Source organism: Lissotriton vulgaris, chromosome 3_1, assembly GCF_964263255.1.
Source record: "Lissotriton vulgaris chromosome 3_1, aLisVul1.2, whole genome shotgun sequence".
NCBI lineage: Eukaryota > Metazoa > Chordata > Amphibia > Caudata > Salamandridae > Lissotriton > Lissotriton vulgaris.
The window spans coordinates 2,136,543,092-2,136,561,791 of NC_141689.1; the positions used below are offsets into that span (position 1 = coordinate 2,136,543,092).

General features: G+C 45.8%; 1 protein-coding gene across 7 annotated transcripts in view; it reads right to left on the reverse strand.

Annotated features, from left to right (window-relative positions):
- The window catches only part of LIMCH1 (LIM and calponin homology domains 1), an 892,718-nt gene that overhangs the window by 339,011 nt on the left and 535,007 nt on the right, over positions 1 to 18,700 (reverse strand). For all 7 annotated transcript variants that reach the window (XM_086962709.1, XM_086962710.1, XM_086962708.1 and 4 more), the window contains exon 7: positions 12,191 to 12,386. In XM_086962709.1, the coding sequence (XP_086818835.1) occupies positions 12,191 to 12,386 (196 nt within the window). The remainder of the gene's footprint in view (positions 1 to 12,190; positions 12,387 to 18,700) is intronic.

The window sequence follows — 18,700 nt, forward strand, 5'->3', positions numbered from 1 at the left end:
CAACTAAGGGAGGAGTCACCAAGATACAAAAGACTCTCCAAGAGAAAAACAAAGTGCAATCATCCGAGCCCAACACCAGATGGCGATCTATTCATAATGTACCATCTGCAGCCCATATGCCTCGAACGTACTGTTATTAGGCAATTCCAACATCAGAGACCTGGTTTCCAATGCCCATTCATTCACCAAAACTAAAAGAGCAAGAAGTCATGACCACTTTTTTAACCAATTACAATTTACGTTCTGCAAGAAAATCACATTGGAACAGGATCCTGGTGCCCTTCTGCTGCCAACATTTAAGAATCTTTCAACCATTGACTACATTTTTTTATCATAATCTCTGGCAAATCGATTCATCATGCTGGAAATCCCCACTCGTACCGAGGGCGACCATAACCCTTTGACTTTAACAATGGACCTGCAAGTGCCTGCCACTGCCGAAATAACTGAAGTGGGGCATTCAATGCAGGTCCAACTCCACACTCTAGTCAGACAAATTAAATGGGATGCTTCGGGTTCTGATAAGGTGGGCACTTGGCTCATGGGAACAACTTCAAACCTCACGCACAATGCTCCCACAGACTTCCATCACTGGTGGGACAACACCATTGTCAAATTACGAGACCTCTTAACAGGCCCTGAAGCTCACCACAGACCCCGCAGGCCTCGCCCGAAGCAGATTTTTGACCCGGTGTTAGCCATCTAAAGAAGAGCCCTAAGGAGGGGTGTGCGCCTGCACAAATCGAAAGGCACAGAGCCCTCTGCTAATAATATGGCCTTACTGCGCAAAGCCTACAAAAACTCATCATGGGAAGCCAAGAGACAAAAAGAACAGAATGACTGGCTAAAAATATTTGCCCTGTTAAAGGGAAAAAACCTGACCATTTTTGGAACCATATAAACAAACTTTGTTCCTCCAATAAGAGCAGGATGAACGCGGTCCGTGAAGAAGATTGGTTGCAGCATGTGATTCAGCAATACTGCTGTGATACCCTGGACCCTGTGGAGGCCGAAATTAGAGATTGTGTCGATACTATGCAGATAGAAGCCCATGAGCAGACTACTCCGGCCGAGGTCTCCAAGTATTTGAAAGCCAAGAAAAACGATGGTGCTCCCGGGCCCAATGGCCTTCCATCTGCGGTATTCAAATGTATGCTGGAAGATTGGGCTAAGCCACAGCTTTCCAAACTTTTCATGTTGGTGACACACTTTTTGGAGATGCATAATTTTGGGACACAGTAAGGCAGTGTAGCGAGCAAGCGTAGCGAGCGAGCCAGACCCATCTAGGGGGCGGAGGGGAGTGGTGTTCTCCCCCGGAAGAAAAATTTGAAATAAAAGTGGGCAAATGGTGCATTTCCAAGCAAAATTGAGAAAGCAATTGTGAATCTGACCCGGCTTACACACATCTTTCTCTCTCACTCTCTTGGTCTCCTTCCAAAACCAACCTCCACGAGGGAATGACGGCCGTCGTCAACTGGATGCAGAACAGCTGTCTGAAGCTAAGCTCGGACAAGACGGAGGTACTCATCCTCGGACCCACCCCCTCAGCCTGGGACGACTCCTGGTGGCCGACCACACTGGGAGCAGCACAGACACCCACCGACCATGCACGCAACCTAGGATTCATCCTCGACTCCTCCCTCTCCATGTCTAAACAGGTCAACGCCGTCTCCTCCTCCTGCTACAATACCCTCCGCATGTTCCGCAGGATCTACAAGTGGATCCTGACCAAAACAAGAAGAATGGTGACACAGGCCCTCGTCAGCAGCAGCCTGGACCACGGCAACGCACTCCACACAGGAATCCCAGCCAAACACCTACGACGACTATAACGCATCCAAAACACCTCCGCCCGACTGATCGTCAACGTCCCCCACCGCAGCCACATCACCCCCCACCTGCGAGACCTACACTGGCTCCACGTCGACAAAAGGATCACCTTCAACCTCCTCACCCACCCACACAAAGCACTCCACAACGCCGGACCAGCCTACCTGAACAGCAGACTCAACTTCTACACCCCGACTCACCAGCTCCGCTCCGCCAGCCTCGCCCATGTCCCCCGCATCCAACGAACAACCTCCGGCGGCAGATCCTTCTCCTACCTCGCCGCTAAGACCTGGAACACCCTCCCTACCCACCCACGGCAGACCCAAAACCTACTCGCCTTCAGAAGACCCCTCAAGACCTGGCCCCCTCCCCTCAGCGCCTTGAGACCCTCACGGGTAAATAGCGCGCTTTACAAGTACTCTGATTGATTGATTGATTGGCCAGAGTCATGAAGTGTTGCTACTCTCAGCCTGCAGACGAGTTAACCTGCTGAAAGTGCCTTAGTACAGCTTGGGGAAGCACAAAGATTCCTTCCTACTGTAGTCAGTAGGTGTGATTCTAATTCCAGACACACAGCACGTGGTTTTACAATGGATTCTGGTGGAAGGGGTCAGAAGAGAGTATTGTGTGGTAACAGTCTGGGAAGGGATACAGCAGCACTGGCTACCCCTTAAGCCTATGGAACACTACAACCTTAGGGACTTAACACAACATGGGTTCCCTCTTCCCATGCACACAAGAGCACTAGTGCGCAACGCAAACATGTCAGGGAGAATCAGGGATCTAGTCATGATACTACACAGATTTACACAAGGGTAGCAGTTAGGAAATCTTTGCCCTGGGCCTCAGATATAAAAAGGCCTAATCCGAAACGGTCACTAAGCTGCTGTTAGTAGTGTTTGGCCCGGTCAAGCAAAAGGCGTTCACACTTATTAAAAGGAGTGACCCTTTGTGTGTACCACATCACCTTTATTAGTGAGCAAAATGCAAAAGCATGTAGAGCACTTAACAGGGGACTCACGACGTCAGACGCCATTAAGATTACGCTGTAGCAGATACTGGCCAGAATCTAAGAGTTACTTGGTTTAGCTATAGGGGAGATGGGCCGTCGATTCCCTCCTTGGTCGTCACCTACCCAGTCTGTCTTTAGGCAGACTTCTTTTCGTCTCTCTTTATTGTCTCTTCCCTAGCTCCTATCCTCTCTCCCCTGAATCTCCCCCCTTGCCTGCTACTCTGCCTACACCCCTGTCCTTTATGCCCTTTGACTAAGCACTCCTTCTCCCCTTGTTGGGGAAAGATCCAATATTTATACTCTGGAGTCTCAGCGAACCCGCTGAGTGAGTCCACTGCGCCAAGGGGGCCACTCACACTTGAGGTATGGTATGGCACCCCTTGCCAAAGCACTCCCTCTCCCCTTTTTGGGTAAGGATCCAGTATGTAGGCCTTGGAGTCTCAGAGGCCCCTCTGAGAGAGTCCACTGTGTAAAGGGAGCCTCTGGTAATAGAGATAGGGAAGGGATAGCACTTCCCCTGGGATCACAGCTTACTGGACTTTGGACATTGCCTTGACTCGTCTACCGGTTTGTGTCCCCGTCACCCTTCCCCTCTTCTCCCCATGCTGTGTCTCTCAACCTCCCCTCCTCTTTCCCACCTTCATTATCTGTCTACTTCCCCTGCTCCAACCCCCCTCCCCTGAATCTCTCACCTTGCCTTCTTTTCCCCTTTCGTATTTGTGCTTATTGTTTATCTTGACCTTACAAGTAACCATGTTGCCATGATCTAAGAACTGTGTAACCTTTATAACGATGTCACCTGTAACTATGATCTGATGCTCATGTAAAGCGCTCTGATACCTCCGGGTCTAGCCAGCGCTATATAAAACTTTTAAAATAATATAAATAAATAAATAAACGTACAGCAGGTTTTCATATGGACACTGCACTAATGAGTGCTATTTGACAACTGTTTACACATAGGTCTGTTAATGTGCAAAACATTTTAATTGTTGAAATACGTAAGGCCGCCCATATACAATTTGTAAAAAAAAGATGGATTGGATATTTTCAGAGTTTAAAAAGTGTTAACAACTTTTTATATTTAAAAGGAAAAGATGGGTAAGTTAGTTTAAAAAGTTCCGACAGTCTCTAAAACGTTTTAAACATACTGAAAATGTTTGTTCTCACTTTGAAAATTTGCTACGAAGCATAAAACTCGTGTACAAGTTGGGAAAAATGTTTCACTTGTAAATAATACATTGGTTAAAAGTCCAAGAAATTGTTTGCACACTGCATAATCTGCTTAAACACCATTAAAACTCCTAGATAAACTTGTTTTACGATAACGATCGCAACATTTTAAATACAAAAATATTTTCCTGGAACCACAAACCGTTATTGAAACCCTGTCAGACCATTTTTGCTTTACCCAAAGTAAATCACCGAGGACTACGTGCACCGCATCCCTGTGACAACATGACATCAGCTGCATCACACAAAGACTGCGGCTAAAATATTAGGGCGCTATCTTTGCCTTTAGGGCGGATCTAACCTTTTGAGTAAGTACATTAAAGGCTTCACCATGTCGGTCAGCTGCTGTAGATTACCTGCCACCTGTAAGTACTTTGAACTCCTGCGGCTTGCTACAGAGCACAAAGTGATAGTGACAAACGGTGTGATACAGAGAATACTTTGCACGGGATGAATGTCCTAGTTCAGAGGGTAATCTACACAGCGCTACACCTCTCGCGCATTTACATTTCTTTTCTACAAAAATAACCTTCTATTTGCGGAGATGCAAGCAGCTTACAGGTTTACAAATCCTGCTAGCAATTACTGTTTCCTGTCACTAATTATGTGTGAAAGTACTGGGCACTAATCTTCCGCGGATTCTACAACCCACTTTCCAAACATACTGCCGAAGTATGGGACCTAATTTCATCAAAACAACCCGATCTGTGCTATCTCACAGAAACATGGTTAAAACCATACTCCACCCCTGCTATAACCCTAGGAATTCCTGACGGGTACAAAATAGTCAGACTGGACCGGCCTATAAAAACCGGTGGTGGGATAGCCATTGTGCACAAACAAGAATTTAGCATTACGATATTAGATGAGTTGAGTACTCCCGAAATAGAATTAATAATTTTTAAAATAGTATGGTCTCCCAAAGAAAGTCAAAATGGTGCCCTAATATACCGTCCTCCGGGGCCCTGCACAAATTTCTCCAATAAGCTGATTGAGCTACTGGCCCCCCACATAAATACTGCAAGTAATTTTATACTAGTAGGGGACTTTAATGTTCACAGCGAAAAGATGGATTGCAATGAGGCACAGACCTTACTGACAGACCTATCATTATTAGGACTTATAAAACGAAACTCTGGGCCCACCCATCAGGCTGGACATACTCTTGACCTGATTTTATCTACCTTTCCGTCAGTTTCATGTCTACCTGGAGTTCAGGTTAGCTGGACTGATCATTTTATAATGGAATTCTACACCCCATGGTCTAATTCTACTTCTGCAAGCACTATCTCCCTACCTAGTGTACGCAGACAATGGCATAAAGTTACTGCTGACTCCTTCAAGGGAAAATTCAAGCCTTTTGCCATCCTCCCTACTGATAATGTTGAAATAGCATTTGGAAAATTTGAATGTGCAACTAGGGATGCGATAGAGAAAATTGCTCCCATGAGGCATTTTAAACCCAGACCTGCAAAAAAACAGGAAGTCTGGTTCTCGGACAATTTAAGGACACTAAAGCTAACCGCTAGGAAGCTTGAGAAAAAATGGAGAACTTCTCATTTGGTAGAGGATAAGACCAAATATTGGGATGCACTATCCACCTACCATAAAGCTATCCGGGTAGCACGGAAAACCCATATCACGGCACAAATTACAGCTGCAGGGAACTCACCTAGAGTCCTATATCAAATTCTTCAAACATTTGTTAAACCTACAGCATGTGAAACATCTGAGGTAGCGTCGCAGCAGTTGTGCAATGAAATATCCCAATTTTTTACAGATAAAATAGATAAAATCTATGAAAAAATAATTTGCACCAACAAGACTATCACTACTGATACAGCGCCTCTCCAATTAGATGCCGACCTGAAGCAGAATACTCATTCTCTGGATATCTTTCCTCCCATTTCGTCTGATAACATCCTCTCTTTGATCTCACAGATCAAAAGTGGTAGCCCAGACGATACCATTCCAGCGAGGATAATGCCTGTTCTAGCTGACCAACTCCGCCTCATGATTGGAGACTTGGTAAACCTTTCGCTAAGCACAGGCAATGTCCCTAGAGAATGGAAACGAGCCATTGTTAGACCAATCAGGAAAAACACTGCGACTCCGTGGACTGAATTGGCCAATTTGAGGCCCATCTCCCTACTACCTTTCCTAGGGAAAATGACTGAGAAGCATGTCAACCACCATCTCTCCAGCTATATCGAACTCGCTGGAGCTCTGGACTACTCTCAGTCAGGTTTCAGACCGAAACATAGCACTGAATCCACCCTTCTGTCAGTCACTGATGACTTGCACATGTACCAGGACAAGGGCATCTCAGTAATCTTGGTTCTTTTAGATCTGTCTGCAGCGTTCGACACCGTGTCACATTCCATCTTGACTGAGCGGTTGTCGAACGCTGGCATTAAGAACAAAGCCCTTGCCTGGCTAAGGAGTTTTCTATCCGATCGCACCCAGACCGTCACCATGGGTGCATATCGTTCAGCGGAGATGGAGATATCAAAAGGGGTGCCCCAGGGTTCGTGTTTAAGCCCGACCCTTTTCAACATTTATGTGGCACCCCTGGCAAGAGTGATGCGTAGGTACGGGTTTATCCCAGTTTCCTACGCTGATGACACCCAGCTCCTCTTCCCCTTCAAAACCCTCTCCGCTGAAGTAAGAAACTCCTTTTCACTAGGCATGAAAGCAGTGGCGCACTGGATGTCCTCAAACTGCCTTCAGTGCAACGTCAGCAAGACGGAAGTCATGCTGTTCGGAGAAGCCAGGATGCTATGGGCCCCGGATTGGTGGCCACAGGACTTGGGAGCAGCTCCAGAACCCAAGCAGATAGTGAAAAACCTGGGGGTCCGTTTGGACCAAGAACTATCATTAAAACAGCACTCCAATTTCATCTCGGGTTCTTGTTTCCATACCATCAGCATGCTACGTAAAGTCTTTCCTTTACTGCCAGATTCCTTTAGGAGGACGCTAGTACAGGCACTCGTGCTAAGTCGGATCGATTACTGTAATGGCCTGCTGCTTTCTGCCAATGAAGGCGTGTTGGCTAAGCTCCAGGTCATTCAAAATACAGCGGCCCGCCTGGTTCTGAATGCTCCGCCAAGAACTCCATCTAAACCCCTTCTTGAGCAACTACATTGGCTCTCAATCCGGCAAAGAACAAAATTTAAGATAGCCTGCCTGATACACAAATGTCTTCATGGACAAGGGCCTGCATATCTGGAAAACAAATTTATTCCCTATATTCCATTACGGACACTAAGATCAAGCAACAATCTGCTCCTAGTGGTGCCCCGCGCTAAGAAAGCGAGGCATGGGAATAAAGCGTTGTCAATTGCAGGACCTACATTGTGGAACAAACTCCCTCTGTCCCTAAGACAGTGTACTGAGCACTTAAAATTCAGAAGGCAACTGAAAACTGTTCTATTTAAAAATGAAATCTAGCATCTGCTCCAATCTACATCTTCTGTTTAGTTGGCACCATAAGCGCAGAGATACTCCATCTGGAGTTGATTCGAGCGCTATAAAAACCAGCAAATAAATAAACCCTCATGTGTGCATGCCTGGCGTGGGGGCCTCTTGGTTTCCCCTAAGTGAAGGCCAGTGCACAAGAAGTCTAATTTATCAAACAAAAGGGAAAACATATCATACTGCATCTAATTTACCACAAATTCAAATTAGACGCTAAAGCACATGAGAAACTTACTTTACTAAATTAGCACAATCACTTCATAAGCGAGTAGTTTATTACATTCGTCCTGTGCAGAGCACACCCCGCACATGGAGAGCAGTGCATTCAGTCCAAGTATTGACAGTGACTTTGGCGCAACCCAACTACTGGATGAGAGACCATTTCCCCGCATGGCAGAGGATGCAGCTTTCGCTGGATCCAGGTGCTAGTGTGTGGAACTGGCGGGGTGTGTCCGTCTGTTTGAAAGCAAGTTTAAACAAGCATTGAAAATGCAATAGGTCTCGCCTTTGATTAAGTTAAAGCCATTTGCTTTGCTAACTGTATTGTATAGCAAAGCAAATGGCTTTAACTTAAAAGGCGAGACCTATTGCATTTTCAATGATTGTTTTTCTTCCTATTGCAAATAGAATGCAGTTGAAACACGCCATGCACTTCAGCGAGACTGTTTATGGTACGTGTGACAACGGAAAATCAGCTGAATGGTCGGTGTTACTTTAAAAGACCACTTTCTGTGGCCGCCGACATTACACACGAAGTGTGCTTTTTTACTAAATATATATATATATATATATATATATATATATATATATATATATATATATATATATATATATATATATATATATATATATATATAGTGCGTATGGAACGCAGCTGAAGGACTGTCATTTGAAAAGATTCCTGTTTCTGGCATGACATACCTTGCACCTAGGAGAACGCTGGTGAGGTTCCAGTACTCTTAGAAAGTGCACACGCTGCCTGCCGGGCTTCCAGTACTCTCAGAGAGTGCACACAGAGTTCACTTGTTGGCACTGCGTAGTGTCCATTGTTTGTAGCTGCGGCTACGGATATTTAAGACGCCTACACTTTCATGGCCGCAGGCAGTACATACAAAGTACACTTTTCCCATTACACATACTGTTGAGGGACTGGAACAAAAAGGCTTCACGTAAGTGTACTTTTTGCATTTACATGCAGCATGACGCAGTTGCTGGGCTTTATGTGACTGTGTATAGTGCACACAATAATATTGTTATTAAATAGCTTAAGTGTTAAGAAAAGGTACCTAAAAAGGTAACTGAAATGGCCCATATCTGTATGCGATGTATGTGTCCACTGGCACGTTGGAGTTAGGAGTGCAGTGGTGCCTTTTAGGTGTGCATAATTTCTTCGTTAAATGTGGAAGAGCACCGGAGAGTAATGTGCACCCCGTGCCCGCCCCCAGCACTTTGCTAAGGCGGACGCTGAGGTTTCATGCACAATCTTGCAGAATGTGGTCCCACCACGTGCAGTAAACATCAGTGTGAAGTGAAACGCCACCGACATACCATAAAACACTTTATCATAAACAGTGATGCGAGTATACCAACATGTAGGATTATTTAATTAAGCAAATAAAATGTTGTGGCGATGACAATAAAGAATTAGTTTACAAAAATATGTTCCTGCATCGGGTCCACGTCTTGGCTCGTTACACAGGATATATAAATAGTAATTATCTTTAAGGTGAGGTGAAAGAACAATAAATGATAAGGCGGCTGAGCGGACGTTAAGACCCAGACCTGAACTGTTCACTTGAGCTAAAAGTGGTGTGTGTGGGCGGCCCTCTCGAATTTTCTCCACGGACAGTGCTGTGTAACCGGAAAGGTGGTTAAAGTTAAAGCACAGTCTGGTGTCCCGCTTTCCTCGCAGCACCCCCCGAGTGTGCGTTTCCACAATAAAGAGGGCTGTTCAGTGGACACCCACGCCTCCACCTAATTCTTGCACTACAATTTCTGTTAATTAGAGAAGGCGTGCTTCGGTGAGGAATCTTGATGAAAGCACGTGGGGAGGGGTGGGAGGAGCGGAGAGTTTTGTGTGTGCGCACAGTTGTAATAAACTTACTGTCCAGTAGTTGGCGGTTGCGGCGTGTGATCCTGTGAAGGGAACCCTGTTGTGGTGTCTGTTCTGGGAGGGCTGGCTTTACGAGCGCATGGCTTTGTGCGCTGTGCCAGAAACAAATATGGCGTCGGGCTGTCCACGTAGGCCGTCCTACAATTGGACAAGGCGGTAACCGAGAAGCCAGCTTTCCAATCACGCGCCATCATTTAACATAAACGATGACGCGTGCCAATGGAAGGAGGGGCAGGGCTTCAAGTATACTTCTGGAATTGTTTTGATTCCAAAAGGTCCTCGCAATGGCGAGAGCAGAGCATGCGCGCTTCTAACGCCAGGCGAGACCTAAAAAACAAAGTCGGGGTACATTTTACCTCTTCTTTCCAGAAGTCAGCCCATAGTTTGTCTGCCGCCTGCCAGTACCAGCTCATTAAAGACCCCAGTCAGCGACGTTGCTACTAACCAAAGGGTATAGGAATACTGGCATGGATTAGTCAAAGGTTTTTGGAATACCGCAATGTTCAGATGTGAATTAGTACTTCTTAATCCATGTGTACCAATAAATAATGTCCAGGGATGTTTCTCCACAAATGGTCTCTGGTAGTTCCTTAAGCTCAGGGGATATAGGTACTTGCCAAATGCTGGTCCTTTGTATAAATGGATGTATAATATACAAGGGCCGAGGCTTGCTCAGGCACTCCATGTACTATGCAAACCACTTCTAAAACCTCATGTCCTCCACTAAATACCAAAGGAGGCAATCTACTCTTTGGGATCTATTCACAAATTAATTTTTTGTAGTACATAAAATAATATTATAGTACTACTGTTCACTGACTACAAAACGCTACTCACAAACCCACACATGAAGGCATCCGCAGTGGCTAATGGTTCTATGAGGAGATCTTCACCATCCGTACGCATAAGCCTATGATTTAGATGCAATTGTGAAAGGGATAAGGGGAAGTGGTTGGTAAATGAAGAATACTTATTACTAAACAGGAGGGGCTTATCAAGGATAATGGAGGGGCTACCCGAGGGCTATGCTAATACCAACACCCATGAAAGAACAAAGCCAATACATGTTAACATATAAGTTAAACATACAAAAAATGATTACATTCTATATTATATTAAAAATGTTGACATATTAACTAAATGTTGCTTTAAAAAGTTAAATCAATATCTTCAATATTTAAAATTAAATCAATTATCTTCATCAATATCTTCAATTAATCTACATTAAGGTTTTTTTTATTTTTTATTACAAAATCATATTTATAAATGTACCTAATCTATTTTACTTTTTAATACACATGTAAATCGAAAAGGTAATTTGTTTTAACATTTTAATTTTATTAGCTCCATGTTCATTATTTTAAATGAATTTAAATTTTTATTTTACACTAAAATAGTTTCTATTTTGTAAGAATGAATTACCTTTATTATTTTTCCCTATATTCTACTATATGGAGATATCTGACCCGGTGAAGGACATTTTCATCTACGTGTGAAAAGTTACTAGTAATTACCGTACACTCCTAAATTATGTCTTAGATGTTTCCAGAACGAGACACGCAAGTCTGCACTTAGTTTTAAATATATACTTTGAAATGGAGAGTAGCAAAAAAGTATAGATTTACACTTAAATGCAGGAGTACATCGGTGTGCAAGCAAACCTAGCTGTGTACATTTTTTTTTAAGAATAGGGCCCATTGTGATTTGGTGATCTGCTCACTGTTAAAAGTCACACCTCAGGTGAACCATGCTCTAAAAGTATCACGACACACCACAACAACTGGTAAAATGCAACAACTCCTGTGTGCTAATAGGGGGGAAAGGGTGCATTCAGGTCTACCTCCTCTCATTCAGGGTCTACTAAAATCAAAGTCACGAGAATAATAGAGATTTTCCAACAAAAGCAGGTCACATGTGAGGGGATAAAGGGGAAATGAAAAGAGAGACGAATGTGGATTGGTAGGGGTAACAGACAAATCATAATATTTTGCAAAATAACCAAAAGAATTCAAGACTTTCAAAGCAGAGAGGGAGAGTGTGTGTTCGTTTTTTGTTCGTGTGTATGTAAAAAATCCTTGTGAAATCCGACCGACACCTCACCATATCCGACTGCTGTATCCAACAATTTCCCAGAACATACATTTATTACTAGGGTGTTAACACCCCTCCCCCCACCCCCACCAAGCTAAGCCCCTGGATGTTCAGGTAATTTTGAAGGGTGTATTTTTCTGCTGCATATTATTACACTGCACACTTTTTCTTTAAAGTTTGTTCTGCTGGCTATATCTTTGAAACTGTTTGCCATATAGCACCCGGTAAAGTGTACTCCTTTTCGTGCTTTGGGGAAATGTATTTTTACATATTTTATTTCATGTTCAAATGCAAAGCACAGAAATTAAACTTCATCATTCTGTACGGTTGCACAAGGTACACTGCATGACATTAAACAGGTGCGTGCTTCGGTACTGAGACAGCAGTGCAAGACATCAGACACCATGGATAAAGGCCTCGCCTCCGGTACGTACCATCGCTGCTCCCTCGCAGGACTACATCCGGGGACGGGGTCTGCTGTGAGCGGGAGCCGAACGAGTCGAGGCTGTCGAAGGAGTCGTCCCGGCCATGCCGCGGCGGGGAGAGCGAGTCGCTGCGCTCCGAGTCCCAGCAGTCGATGTAGCCGCTGTCACGAATGCTGCGCTTGGGGCTCTCGATGTCATCCGTCTCCTGGGACAGCAAGAGAGAAAAGAAATCCATCCTGAGGCAAGATGCACATTCAGTGAAAAGCCAACACGCCCATTCAAACCCAGCGCATTCAGCATCACCCACATCTCAAAGGTAAACACCGGCCAAGCGCCTTGAGGAAAGAGACAAAACGCTTCCAGGCGCACGGGAAACTGCGACACTTATAAACACCAACTATCACCTTTCTCTGGCTTTCAGAATCAGCAGGGAGAAAGGAGCCAGTCTACTGAGGAGGATAGAGACCCCACAGGTGAAAGAACCAGGACCTGCGCTAGCGCCTCGTGCGCCATCATTAAAAAGCAGCTGTGTCCACTTGTGCTGGGGGGCTACGCCTTCCTCCCCCAGTGAGGGTCTACCCTCTCTCGGGCTAGGTGCCCACAGCAGCACGCTGCCTGGCCCTACTGTAAAACGCACGCTGGTCCTATAATGAGGCAGTGTGTCTCGCCCTCCCCCCGCCCCCCTAGAAAGAAACATTCCTGCTATGAAAGGGGGGTGTCTTTCCGAGGCAATCAGCACTGAAAAATATGCTAAATGTTTTTGCTGATGCCGCCGAAGAATTTGGCGCAGCGCTTTCCTCGCTGCCAGCTCCGGGCCCCGGGGGACATGCGAGCCCTTGCGGCTGACCCACATGTCCGGAGCCGGCGGAACAATGGCCGCCTTTGAGGGCCCCGCGCTCACGAATTCTTTCCGGCACAGGCCGCGCTCACTCAAACACTGCTCAGCCGGCCCGGGGAAAGGTCACCGGAGCCGTCCGCGCCCGCCTGCTAGAATAAACCCCTTGTTCCAACCTCTGTCTTCGCAGTCGCGACAATAGCACGGGCCGAGGAAGCCAAAATAACAAGGCCTGTTGAAATCCAAAACTCAACTCCACCTCCCTGGGGCTGTCGTGTGAGTCGGGACCGGGGGAAGTCATTTAGTCCAGGCACAGCCGACAGGCGAGGACAACCAGATCCCCCAATGTTTATTTCAATTGTTTTCCACAGAAGTAAAGCATTCTCACTTTAACTTTTTTTGGTTTGGACATGTAAAAGAAAGCATAACGTATTCTCACCGTCTGCTACAGTTTTACTATTAACCATCACAAATCAAGTGATAGAAAAGTAGAATCGGGCACTGTAAACTTACAGTACTGAGAAACTACAGTGCTTAATTTGTGTAGGTGGCTTGAAGGGGTAGGCACCGGCACTCAAATTATAGGGACTGGAATTCATTTTTCAACGTGAGACTCTGACAGAGAGCAAGAAAGTCAGGAGGGAGAGAAACAGAACAGGTAACTAGTGACAAGGACCTAAAAAGTACCTGCCTGCAATAGTAACCTAAAGAATCGGGAAGTGTAGGGTGATGGGCGAAAATGGAGGAACCAAGAATAGGCAGCTTTGGTATGCCACAACCCCAGCAGTGGGCCCCAAAGAGAACATTTGGCTGGTACATATTTATTCTTAAAAATTAAGCCCTAGGCACAAATAAACATTTTTCACATACAGAAATGTAAAATCAATAAAAAGAAGCCAAGAGATGTGATTAACCTGATTCACCTTACTCTTTTTAAACGTCAACGGTGCTGATGGAATATTCTACATATTTCAACATGTTGGGTGTCCTCCATTTCCCTTCCAAACTACATAATTAATCTCCTTTTTTATAATTTGGAAGTATTTAATGAATTTACAGCTAGGATTTCTTAAATCATTTACCACTGCATAGTTGTGCCACATGTCCCCAAAGTTTGCACTGGCAAACATTCAAAGGACAATGGCAAATACATCTGTGGCATGAGGTCATGATGTATAAACACATTATTAAGGCTTATATACATATATACACACACACACACATTTAGAATCCTACTCAGAGTGTCCCTAAACAGCTTAATCCAATCCAATCCAAAAATTCTTTATTTCGGTCGTATAGACCATAAAAGATACAATACAATACACAATAAGCATACATTTTAAAAAACATAATTCATACAGTCTTTAAATTGATTTCCCACCTAGTCAAGACAAGGAGGTTAAAAGCAGATCATAGCAGTGTCCACACATTAGAGGGTATTTTTCTTCCTGACCAGCCAGACTGCCATTAGGAATTTGGCTATTGCAAACACAATATGGCCAAGAGTGCTGGTTTTCATTACTCTATATGCCTGTGAATAGTTTCTAAACCCCAAATTTCTGCAGAGAGGCGCTATCCAATATTTTCTAGATCTGTGATAGGCAGGGCAGACAAACATGATGTGGAGTTCGTCTTCCTCATGGATGTTACAGCATGGACACATTTTGTCACCACCCCTAGTCCATTTATGAGTAAATGTTCTGGTGGGCAGTGTGCCTATCCTCCATTGTACAAACAGTTTCCTCGCGAGGATGGGAAAATAAAATCCATAAAACTTTCAAATACGTAAGAATTCTTGGATTCCAGAAATCGCTCTGTAAGAGTGCCGCTGTTTTGTGCATTCAGCAAGAGTAGTAATCTATTGTCTTTGTACATTCGGACCAGGCTTTTGCGTGAAACCCTTTGGCAACCTTGTTCGGGGTCCTCCCACAGCTCAGATAAATTCATGGAGTGCAGTTCGTTTTTTACAAAAGCGAGCCAAGGGATTTTGTTGCTTCGGTTCAGGCTCATGACATGGATAAGGTCCTGCCTGTAGTGATGCAATTCATTAGTGGACCATAGCCTGTGCCAAAACCTCACCAGCTTTGACTAACTCCTCAGCAATAGAGGGGAGGCCCATATCTAATCTCAGTGGCAGGAGTGGTGTGCCTCGAGGAAGAGCCATGAGGCGTCTAAGGAAATTATTTTCCACTCTTGCCAGTTCTTGGCCTGCTTTGTGCCCCCACAATTCACTCCCGTATGTAGCTGCTGCCTTAGCTTGGGTTTGGTACATTTTAAGTGCCGGACTGATGGGCTTAAAGGTTGAAGTATTAGCCACCTTCAGAATTGCACCCGACAGCTGAGACAATTTGAGCCGTGATCTTGCTATCTGGGGGTCCCATAATAGATTTTCCTGCAGTGTTACACCCAGGTACGTAAAGGTGGTTACCCTCTCAAGACTGGCAGTACCCAGGGTGGGATTGGGCCTGGCTTTTTTTAGGAGGATTGAATATCATGAATTTGGTCTTTTCTGTGTTTATCTCTAGACCATGTTGTCTGCAGAAAAGACCAAATCCATCCAGAATCCTCTGGATCCCCATCGGGGATTTGGAAAGCAGGAGGGTGTCGTCGGCAAACATAATTGCCGGGACCCGTCTGCCTGCCAAATGTGGGGCGTCGTTGTCCTTAACGTTTTCTAGATGGGATATAACGTTGTTGATAAAAAGAAAAAACAGGGTCGGTGCCAAGACGCAACCCTGCCTCACCCCTCTTCGGACAGGGAACCTTGATGACAGGCTACCATCCCTCCCACACCTAACCTGCGCATAGTTGTTATCACGTAGCCTAATTATGATGCTGAGTATCTGAGCGGGAACCCCTAATTTTTCCAAGACCTCCCAAAGTTTCTTACGCGGGACTAGGTCAAAGGCTGACTTCAGGTCCACGAACACCATGTACAGCCTTCCCCCCTCTAACCTTACCGTCTTCCAGTAAAGCAGAATGAGGCGGAAAATCTGATCCATGGTGGACGTATTTTTCCTGAAACCAGCCTGAAGGGGACTCAGGATATCATTTGCCTCCACCCAGTCTAACAGGTGGTTCAGGATGAGGCGCGCGAATAGCTTTTGGGGGACATCTATAAGGCTGATCGGCCTGTAATTGGCCGGGAGCAGAGGAGAACCCTTCTTGTATATGGGCACAATCTCTGCCCCCAGCCAAGAACAGGGGATCGCCATACCTCCTAAGATGGCATTAAAAAGAATAAGGAGGTACGGGCCCCAGATTTCAGGATGGTGTCTGAAGAGATCTCCAGGTAGTCTGTCTAAACCAGGGGCCTTTCCTATTGCTAATCGCTCCATTGCGATCACCACCTCACCTAGGGTGAATTCCGAGGAAACAGAGACCTCAAGCGCCACACCATCGGACAATAAAATGGAGTCTTGGTAGAGTGACCCAAAGTGGACCTCCCAGACAGAGGAGGCAATATTAGGCTCCACTGCTGATTTGAGTTCACCTGTCCCAGTATTCACCAGGACCCAGAATTTCCTAGAGTCTTTAGCGTTTAGGGCATCAGATAAATCATGCCAACGGTCCCAGTCCCACTCTGCCCTTGCCTTATTCATTGCCGCTTTGTACTCCCTCCTGAGTTCTGCAACCTTACCCTTGTTTGAGCTATCTTTTATGGTAGCAATTAACTCAGACTTAATCTTCCTGCAGGAAGAGTTGTACCAGGTCGGGGTTCGTGTCTTTTTCCTGCGTGACGGTACCACTGGATAGAAAACCTCAGCGAGACCCCTCACTAGTTCCTCGTGAATTTGAGCTAGTTTCTTATTGTAGTCAATGGGTCTTGATTGATTTATGAGATCATCCACTTCTTTGAACCTGGGGAGTGCTATTCGATATAGCTTATTTATGCTATCTTCTGTATTTAGCAACTTCCCCCATTTTACGCGATGCCTATTTGTGGTAAGAACCAGGTTCCCTGGGTCGTCGCCAGTAGAAGAGGTAGAAGACCCGTCTACAGGTGCGGGGTGTTGTATCTCCAGTTGGAGGGCATTGTGATCGCTATCTGTTCTGGGTACCACCCTAAAGTCCTGGACTTTGGGCCACATGCTAATGTCAATGAATATATAGTCTAGCCTTGACTTGTGGTCTTTTCTGTTAAAAGTGCACAGTGAGGGGTTATCGGACGGGGTACGCCCATTGCAGGCTCTTATTGCAAAGTTCAAAGTAAGGGACACGAGCTGAACTGCCAGCGGGAACCAGGTTTTGGGGTGGGGGGATGAAGATGGTGGGACTCCCCAGTAGTCGTCCTCAGTGGTGAGGGCGCCATCCTTTAATCCTTCTAGGGGTTCGAAGTGGCAATTGAAATCCCCACCCATCACTATCTTGTAGTCAGCTGGCAGTTGTCCCAAAAAGGATGATAGGTCATCTAGAGTGGATGATTCCTTGGGCACAGCGACTGGGCGCGAGTAATTGTTGATAATTGCCCATGTTGGTATGCCAGGCCATCTGAGCAGCACACACTGGATGTCCTGCGACAACGTAGCCATATTTTCCGCCTGACACCCAATATGACTTGCTACCCAGAACGCCAAGCCACCCGAGGGCCTCCCCTTGCCATTCCACTGAGCCGGAATTTCAAAGATTTCATGGCCCGTTCTGCTCTGGGGTTCCCTCGCCCATGTCTCTTGAAAAAGGCAGACATCACTGCCATTTATCAGGAGATCCCAGTCTGGTGTATCCACCTTGTTTGTAATCCCCGCTACGTTCCAAGAAAGGACCCTCAAACCTAGACTGCGTGGTGGTCCTACCCAATCAGATGTAGTTGATGCAGTGACTAAGGAAGGGTCAGGATTTTCCGGGACAATTAGGGCAATTGGTGTGGGAGGCGGGACACAAACAGCTACCGATGTCGGGTTGGCGCCCGTCAAAATTTTTGGTGGATTCTGTACTTGACTCCTGGTACTTCCAGGTGATACCCTTCTCCCCTTAGGGGAATCCTGCACCCTGGTTTTAGTCTTGCAAGCTTCTCTCACCACCCCCCTGCCTGCATCCCCATTGACAGTTTTTTCCGGGACCTGATGGGTAGCACCCTTTCGTGGTCAGTCTACCTGGTCGAGGCAGGAAAATCTATTCGGGTGGAAGAAATTACCATGAGTGGGGAATACATTGTGCTTGGGCCTATAACGTGAGCCATCCACTGCAAAGCCGACTCTAGTCCAGCCCTCTTCCCTCCTCATAGCTGGGTTGCATGCATTTGGGTAAAAATGTGAAAGAGACACCAGTTCAATAGAGGTATTACCAGCCCTGCCAAGCCAGTTGCAAATATATGGGACAACCTGCGGATTTTTAAAACTAACAATTATGCAGTCCCCCACTCTATTCTTAGGGGTAGACCCAATCCATGGGACCCTTCTAACCATCAGGACGTCTCCTTTTAGGTTGGGTGGGAGTGGCCTATGGATATTGAGCCAACTGATTACCTTGTTGCGCAAGGAGTCCTGCAGTTCCATTGCGCCACCGGTAAGCTCTGGTACACCCACCATGATCGCAGTATAGACTACTGCCTCAGGGGGCAAATTAACCATCTTACGCCTGGTGTTAGGGCTGGTAGGGCGGCCAGTTTGCCCATTAACTGGTCTCTCCTGTCTCAATTGTTCAGACGGAACAGGTTGTTTTGACCTTCTGGGAGCAGGTACCGG